Here is a 10,152-nt window from a genome sequence, read left to right on the forward strand (position 1 = left end):
TAACTCGACCTCAAATGTTTTTAAAGCAATCCGATTTCTCTCCTTTTTCCAGGCAGTCCTCATCAGGCTAAAAATGCGCTCGGATGAGGCATTAGAATGAGGTAAGGAGAAGACATACTCGCATATTTTTCCCAATCATGGGGATTTATCGTTATTACGAAAAAATTCTAAAATTCTACTCATTTATCCTCTGCTTTTAGACCATCTAACTTTAAGTATTTTGGCGAATCATAAAAAATAGAGAGAATTACTATTTCCTCAAACAAGACATCAATGTCTTTCGGTATTTTTAATATATTTATTAAATTATAAAAACCAAATGATGGTTTCTGTTCCAAGATCATAATATTTATACATTTGCAAATAGAGTTAAAATCAAATTTTGATTATAAATATTCTAAAATTGTCTTAATAAAAATATCTGCTTCATTTAAAAATGTATTAATTAGAGTATTATTTGAACATTTGAATATAATATTTTTAGCAATTGCACCATAAAATTTATTATCAATTTTTAACTGTAGAGATGAACATAGCTGTAGCATGATTTTGTAAATCTTTTTTAATAAAGAATATTCTGATTGTAACTGAATATTAACAGCAGGAAGTAGATTTCCTACATGTGAAACTAATCCCAAATATGCTGCCATTTCATACTCGAAAAAATTTTTCAAAATTTTGGACAGCTTTTAAAATCTATTTAAGAAGTATTTTTTTAATGGTTCGTAAAATTTTAAAATTCTATCGATGGCAGGTATAAATGACAACCACCTGATAGGTATATATCGCAACAACTCACACCATTCCAAGTCAGACCACTTCACCAAATCTTTTAATTCAATAACTCTTTTAATTGATGAATTCGTTAAAACATTTCATCACAATTATTTCGACATCCATAGATACTACATTTATTGCCTTCTTGCAAGAATTATGTAGTATATGTCATATACAGCCAATTGGTATTAATTCATTAATGTGCTGCCTCAATTAGGTAACTTTGGTTTTTGCCAAAATATACAGAGGCATTATCAGCGCAGAAAGCTGACATGCAAATCATTGATAACCCTAAATCAGCTATATTTACCATTATGTGGCTATCTACATCGTTGTATTTTTCACTATCCGAGGAAAAAATTTTAACAGTTTTATTGAAATGTTCTTAATCTTGTTGAAATAGCGAAGGATCGAGGGAAATGTTTTGATATTTCCCTTATTAGGTGCATCTGTTAGAATTGCATATGGATGCCCATCTTTCAAATCGTCTAGAATTGACCTCTAGGATTCAGGTACTAAAACACTTGTGATAGCCTTGCTCATTTTTGTTCTACCACAAGTAAGGTTTGCACTTATATTGAAATCGTTAAATATCATAAGAAAAAGATTCGACCCACATTGTGATGATATAGCTCTGTGAATGTTAAACTACATGATAGATGTATACGATTTCCGCTGCAACTGTATTATTTATTATTTTTGAGAATTTGTATTGCAATCGATGTTGATATACTCCCCTGTACTGACTTATATGAATGAAATGATGTTGATTTATTATTGGATAAAAATAAAACAGGATAGAAATAAATTTACAAACTAGACATGTTTTTCAAATAAATATTTAAAATTTATTTTAAAAATATAAAAATAATCAATTAATGTCTTTCAAAATTATTATTTATATATTAAAAACGTTAAAATACTAAAAGAAAAAATTGCGGGAGAAATTAAAAAATTGCGGGAGAAATTAAAAAATTGAGGGAAGATTTCCAATTTCGGTAGTTTTGCGGGAGAGATGTCTGCGTGTAAACTAAAAAATTGGGGGAGTCTCCCGCTGATGGGGAGAGACATGGCAACCCTGGTCACGAATACCTTTTTTGAATACTCTGATGATAGAGAAATATATACATATTATAGCCAATCATACAATACATGGTGTCAAATTGTCTATTTCATTTGTTCTAGGCCGATCGGTTGGATAAAAAATATTAAAGTACTTCACCAAGTTATGTTCAATTCAGATCACAAACTCCGAATTTGTTATATGATATAGACCCTAAAATCTGGTATTAGAGAAAAAAAAGTATTGAAAGTTAAATAGAAAACGTCCCAAGTTAGATATCATGGCCTTAGAGGATCAAAATAGAAAGGAAGAATATATAGAACAAATTAGAGAAAAGTTCGTAAGTTTAAAGGACTCAGTCGACACCTTACCCTACAACACACTATAGGAAAATACTCGAGATATTTTCATTATTCCTTTCCGTTAAAGTTAGTTACCCGGATTGAATCTCAACTGAATCAAAAAAGTTGATTACAAACCTTGTGGGGACAGGACATTATAGGAAGAATAGAGCTAAGTATATTCTCGAAGATATTAGCCACAAACTTCGAAGAGATAAGAGGAAGTATCTCAAAGATCGGGCTACAGAAATAAATAATTCTTTTAATACAATTGATTTATATAAAGCTTTCAAATTATTGAAATCCTTTACGTCATTCAAGAAAGAGCATTATTTCAAACTCAGGCATGATACCAAAACAATTACAGACCCCATAGAGCAAATAGAAATTTGGATATCCCACTTTATCAAATTCTATAGTGTAAAGGAAATTTCTCATTCATCAAATAATATTTCAACTGATTTAAAAACAATGTCTCCTCCTGACTATTCTAATCCATCAACTTATCAACTCTCTCTGCAATATCAACCTCAACGACCCTCTAAATTTTGGCCTCCAAAATCAGCACTCCCATATAGTGTTGCGACCTCATACACATCATATAACCAATTCCTCTTACCAACATTCCCCTACATCCAACTTCTGGCTCCCTCAATCTTCTTCCGATCAACTACCTTCTACCTCAAACTTCTGACCTCTTAAATCAACAATTGTTTATCTAAAATATGCTCTCAGCAGCTGTAGTAATAATCTTAAATTACATAGCAACACAAATAATAGATACTGGTTAATTTGCAGTAATCGCCATGACACTCACAGTGTAAACTAACATCAGAATTTATTATGTTGAATAAATGGATAAAATAAAAACACTAAAAATCTTTGGAAGAAATAATTATGCAAATATATTGAAGCCTGGAGTTATTTATATGGCAAGGGCCATATTATAAATAAAATATTTTCTAACTATAAAATAAGGACCAGAAGGATATAATGAAACTATTAATATTTTATATATTGTCGCACCACCTCTAGTTGGTATATTATATCTTAAAATAATAGTAGTTTGTAATAATATCAAAAATATACTTGTATTAAAAATTTTACTCAAAACTGTTTTTCGGAAAAGAAAAAAATAGCTTTCCTAAGAGAAGAAAATATATTAAATTTATAACATCTAATGTAGGATGAATAATAAAATGTTTAATTTTTAAAATTATTTAAAACTAAATAGATTGCGTTAAATACTTATATGCAAATTATTACTATATTTATTATTAAAAGCATTTATTAGTATAATTTATGATAATATTAACTGAAATATATTATATAACTGTCAAATACGTCTATAAAAGTGGCATTTTATCTATTATTTTATAAACAACTGTATATAATAGAGGATTATAGACTATATGTCTAATTACTTACTATATCTCTTATACTTATTTGGACCTTGAAAATATTTTTAGGAATAGGTATTATAATAAAATTTAAAAATAAATATACAGTTGATTAATCATTTTGAACTCGGCTAATTACAATATTAATTTTTTTAGTTTTAAATTAATAAATGATTATATTTATTTAATTAGGGTAATATAATAATTTAAGTAATAATAGTCAATTAAGCTTCAACTGTTAATGTTAAATTAATATTTAGTGGGTTATATTAATATTCTATTTTTAACACAAAATTCGATTGCAAGCTGACATAGTGAAAATATAATTTATATGTATTAATCTAATCTAATATTTAAAATAGTATTCATTTAATAAATATTTAGAGAGTCTTATTAACTTTTAAATAAGGAAATTAAATCTATATATTACTTAATAATTATAAAAGAAATCGTTCAGGGGGCAATCAAAAAAATTTATTTTTAGTTCAAGGGGTTAAGATTCCATTAAAATTTTTTTTTTTGCTTCAGGGGGATATTCACATTTTTCAGGGGACTCGAGCCCCTGCGACCCTCCCATAGTGACGCCACTGCCTCAAACGCTTCCTAACCTATAAGAAATAGTTGTTTCGGCAAGATAACTCGATCATTAGCGGGGATTGGCATATCCTGGGAACTCACTAAATATTAATTTAGCATTAACAGTTGAAGCACAATTGACTTTTATTATTTAAATTATTATATAACCCTAATTAAATAAATATAATCATTTATTAATTGATTCATAATTTAATATTTTCGCCGAGTTCAAAATCACTAATCAACTATATTATTGATTTTTAAATTTAATTATCATGTCCCTTCCTAAAATTATTTTCAAGGTCCAAATCCAAATAAGTATAAGAGATTTCTTTATAAAAAGTAAGTAGACATATAGTTTATAATCCTCTATTATATATAATTTTTTATAAAATATTAGGTAAAATGCCACTTTTACAGACGTATCTGACAGTTATATAATATATTACAGTTAATATTTTAAAAATTTTACTAATAAATGCTTTTGATAATTAATATAAGTAACAATTTGCTTATAAATATTTAACGCCATCTATTTATTTACAATATAATTAAAATATAGCGTATTATTATTCATCCCACAATGGATGTAATAAATTAGATATCTTTTCTTTTCCTTTTTACGTGTTTTTAGAAAGCTATTTTCTTCTTCTTCTGAATATAGATTTGAGTTAAATTTTTAATACGAATATATTTTTAATATTATTACAAACTACTATTATTTTAAGATATAATATACCAATACCAACTAGAGATGGTGCGACAATAATATATAAAATCTTAATTGCTTTTATGATATCACTCTGGTTCTTATTTTGTAGTTACAAAATGTTTCATTTCTAATATGGCATTTTTGCCGTGTAAATAACTCGAGGCTTCAATATATTTGCATAATTTCTTCTAAAGGTTTTTAGTGTTTTTGTTTTATCAATTTATCTAACAGAATATATTCTGAATGGGTTACCATCGTGAGTTTCATGGCTAGGACTGCAAATTAACCAGCATCTATTATTTGTGTGGCTATGTAATTTAAGATTATTACTACAGCTGCTGAGAGCATATGATATGATCGCATATTTTAGATAAACAATAATGGTCAACTGTGTAGTCGTTTATATATCATTAAAAATGGAAGATAATCTTTTAGAAATTTAATATCATACAAAAATTTTCTCGATTACTAATCTAGCTCCATCATGTCATCTAAGAGGAAGCTCTAACCACCATATAGTTTTATGATTTGGATTGGTCGTTTATATTGATTTGGTAAGGTATATAAATTTTTTCTTATTAGTCCATTCTATAAACATTGTCTAAAATGGTAATAATGAGTTATATTAGTTTCATGACCTTTTGTCAATGTAAGTTGCTAATATTATATTATTATGTAGTTTTCAAAAACCATTATCAATTGAGGCATATATATATATGAATTAATTAACCTTTTTTATCATTTATAATTCTTTAGGTGCAAAATTTTTTTATATCTACAATCGAAAATATTATAATAAATGACATTCAGAATAATTATTTAGAGTTAGTAAATTTAAAAAAAATATAATATATTAATATAAACCCCGAAGGCCGGACGAAAGTATGGGGGGCCAAGGCCCCCATAAAATTTTTTAGTTGAGCTTCCTGAGATTGTAAAGGCTAGCGACGCCCCTGCTGTACATCCATCTCTCTCTTCAGAAATTTAAACTTTATGCCCTTATTTTTTAATTTAAAAAGTATTTTGAAATAATAATTATTCATAAGATTGCTTCTAGTAAAAAATAATTTTTTGAGCCTCAAATATTTAGAAAAAGATCTCTTCATCACATCCTTGAGTATTATTCTAGGATGAAGACGTTTAGTTTTTATATGACTTCTCTTAGTGATACTTTTAATTGTCTTCAAATTTATAAGTCTCAATTTTTTTATATCGCATTTGGTGTCACTTATAAGAGTTTTTTTAATTTTTTTAATTTTATTTTTTTCTTTAATCTTTGTTCCATTGTTTTCTTTAATGTTTATTTCCTTATTTTCTATAATCACGAATATTTCAAATTTAATTATATAATTTATCTCTTTTAGTTTATAAGAATCTCTTTCATTTTGAATATTTGGTTCTAATTCAATATTTTTCAATTTTTTGTTACAATGATTATTTCTTTTATTATAATGTGTTTCTTTACCATATTTATTGTCTAATTTTCTATTTTCATAATACTCCTCATTATTAGATTTATATTTTTTTTTATTATAAACATTTTTCTTATCATGGGATTCACAGTTATGACATCTAAAGTTAAAATTACTGTAGTCTCTACAATTACAATTTTCATAATATCTAAAATTATTTTTATTGCTTTTTATTATAATTAATATCATATCTTTTAACAACGTTTCGTCCAAAGTTGTTTTTAAAATGCTCATTAGGTTTATAATCATTATAATTTCTTTTGTTATAATTTTTATTTCTATTATTATTATAATAACCTATGTCCCTAGTATTATATATTTTTTTAGACTGAATTTTGTAAATATGAAATCTATAATGATCCGGGAATTTAATTAAATGTGGTTTATCTACATAATATTTTTTAATTATAGCTAAGAATTTATCTTTATGTAATTCAGTTAATTCCCACATTTGGTCATAATCCCAGAAATCAAAAATACGAAAAATATCAATGGGTAGGTCATCAAGAAATTTAACTGTTAATTCATTATTAAGTAAATATTTTCTAAGGTTATCTAAGTATTCATATATGTCCATTATGACTAATTTATATTTAAATTTTTTATTAAATTATTTTATTAAGTTATATTGGAATTTTATAATAACTTTTTTGTTTTTTAAGTGGATTTAGAATATTTTATAAATCATCATTGGTTTTACTACATAGAATTCATAACATATTGTCTAACTATCATATCGGTTCTTGTAAGTTCATATACCCAATTTTAATAATTTTTTCCATTTATAACAACTCCATCATCCATGATAGATTAGTCTAGTTTGATATTAAGTTTAGTAATTCTCCTTCCCAGTTGATCGGCATATACACAATATATATGAGATTTATTTATATATCATTGTGAGCTATCATTCCGGGGCCGGGGCACCATGTTATATAGGCGATAACAGTGGTGAATGATAATGGTGGAGATTTTAATTTATAATAATTTTATTCTAAAACTAAAATGATACTTCTAAATAAATATAAAATAAGGTATATATATATATATATATTATAAAAAAACAATTTAAACGAAATATATAGTTAAAGGCTATAAAAACAATTTAAGTTAAATAAAAAATCAATCTATCAACAGATCTATTATTATTATAATCACTTTTGTCTAAGACTTATCTTTGGCTTATATTCTATTTCTTATAAAGCATTTTTGGTTCACTTTTTTAAAAATGTATAAATTATGATGAATAGTTTTATAAAAAAATATTAACTTTTACATTCTTTCTTTCAAATTGTTGTTTAAGATATATACATACATTTTTGTGGGTCAGTGAGTGGGGGGAGGACAAAGTGGGATATTTTTTATAAGCTTAAAATGATATTCACAAAAAGTGATAAATTTCTGAGAGGTGGGAATATCTCCTTGCCCCCCCCTGGCTACGCCTATAATCGGCTAAATTATATGAAGAGTAGGCCTTCATATTATTCACGTTTGCTCATTTTGGGCAGATCTTTGACCAACGTGCTAGATAAGATAAGATAATAAAGTTATATCAGAATTCTGAATAAAATCCAAGCGAAGATTTTCCGGTTCATTTTTTGGAAGAATATGACTTAACAAATGAAATGGAATTTTGATGTCTATGGATTCAAATATTCTTAACTCACTCTTTATCATGAAAATGGTTATTCAAGAATAAAAAACAAATAAGATTTATATTCCTTTATAAAAATAACTATTAAATTACTATTACAATATCGGAAAGGGTAAGTTCCACTCATTTAGTTAAACTACAACTGGGTACAAAGTTTGTTGGTATCCTTGAGAAAAAAATCGGCATAATTTTATGAAGAGTGGGCCTTCATAAATTCACGTTCGCTCATTTTGAGCAGGTCTATGACCTACGTGCTAGATAAGATAAGATAAGATTCTGTTGAAATATATTGCACAGATTAATTGCCTTTACAAAATTGATATAATTAGATATTAACATTATTATAGCAAATATTAACCTTCTATAAATAATACGAAATATTATATAATTTCTAAGAATTATTGATTGTCATTCTGTGAATTTGTTGGCAAAGAAAAATACAAAGACTGCTTTAAAACTGGAAGGGCAGAAATACTACGGAGTTGACCATGGCACTTAAGGTCATTCTGGAAAAGGCCAGAATGCATAAATCCCCCATCTTTGCCCTGATGATTGATTTAAGTCAAGCCTTTGACTCCATAATTCAGAATAAGATATGGCCCTTGCTGGAAAACATTGGAATAGATAAACATCTGATAGCGTTAATTAAGATAATTGACGACAATCATAGCGTAGTTCCTCAGCATTTAAATATGAAGTCGCAACCTTTTAAAGCAAATAGAGGCCTCAAACAAGGATGCATCCTTTCACCGATAATTTTTAATGTAATAATGAATGATATCCTAAATAAATCCTTTAAACAGGAATATGCACTCAACACATATTACAGTGAGCAACAACACCTCAATGATATGCACAACTCTTTAAACTTTCTATGTTATGCTGACGACGTATGTATTCTAGCCAACTCAGAATACAAATTAAGAAATATTTTATCATTATTTGTCAACAACTGTGATGGATATGGTCTAAGAGTAAACTACACAAAAACCAAACTAATCACCTCAAATACTGATGCGAGTCACTTAAACCCCTTTAACTATGAGGGTAATACGATAGAATTAGTGTCAGATTTTAAATACCTAGGAACCAGGATAACGTCATTAGGCCTTACCTTTTTAGATACGAAATCGAGAACGAATAATGCTAGACTCCGCTATCATCAACTGTCGAAATTATGGTCATCCAACCAAATATCAACTAATTTAAAAATAATACTCTTCAAGCCCCTAATTGTACCCATTTTTACCTACGGCCTGGAGACTTGGCAAGACTCAAAAAGTAACATCAGCACAATTCAGACTTTTATAAACAAATGCCTTAGAAGAATCACCAAAACGTATTACCCATACAACACATCAAATACAACGCTCTGGAATAGAAGCGACATCTTATCAATCAATCGTCTCATACCCATGAGGAGACTAGAATTACTAGGCCATAGCTTAAGACACTCGCAGGAAAATATGATATTCTCGTCCTTGAAATGGTGCCTTGACGGTAGGAAGAAAACCCCTAAATACTATTGGTTGGCGAAATGTCTGAAAGATATGGACCTGATTAACCTCTCGTTTGCAGATTTCATGGCACTTAGCAAAAACAAGAAACACCTAAAGGAACATTTACAATACATGCTAAAATATGGCCTAAATTAATACCGCAATCGTTCTTCACCTTTACGTTCTTGCAATAAATGGAATAAGTGTATTTGATAATGATAATAACCTGAACAACAACAACATAACTTAACTTCCTTTAATAACCCACGACCTTCCTTTCTGGACACACGATATCGGCGGCGATAACGATAACAATTACGAAAATATTAGCTGTATAACAGGCAATGAGAAGATAAACTGGCTATAATAATAATGCAATAAATCTGACGAACCCAAATACCTTTGGCACAGAACATATAAGATCTACAGGACATACAATATTTTGGCACACCGAACAACAAACAAGGAAGAGACTCTTTCATGCAAACTTAACATAAACTCTCAATACTTAACAAGATATAAGGGTTATTTTTTTTGTTGCCTCACTAAATACCACTTAAGGACGCAGGTACATTTTTTATATGACATTATTTTTATTTTTTCCTTAACACTATTCTGCCGGAAACGGAACTAATACATCACCATTATTGTACTTCTT

At 27.9% G+C, this 10,152-nt stretch overlaps 1 protein-coding gene across 1 annotated transcript; it reads left to right on the forward strand.

Annotated features, from left to right (window-relative positions):
• Nucleotides 1–8,483: 8,483 nt before the first annotated feature.
• LOC135924224 (uncharacterized) lies at nt 8,484–9,650 on the forward strand. Its single transcript, XM_065459276.1, has one exon. The coding sequence runs from the start codon at nt 8,484–8,486 to the stop codon at nt 9,648–9,650; it is 1,167 nt and encodes a 388-aa protein (XP_065315348.1).
• The last annotated feature ends 502 nt before the right edge of the window (nt 9,651–10,152 follow it).

This window comes from Gordionus sp. m RMFG-2023, chromosome 2, assembly GCF_954871325.1.
Source record: "Gordionus sp. m RMFG-2023 chromosome 2, tfGorSpeb1-WG-v2, whole genome shotgun sequence".
In the NCBI taxonomy this organism is placed as follows: Eukaryota; Metazoa; Nematomorpha; class Gordioida; order Chordodea; family Parachordodidae; genus Gordionus; species Gordionus sp. m RMFG-2023.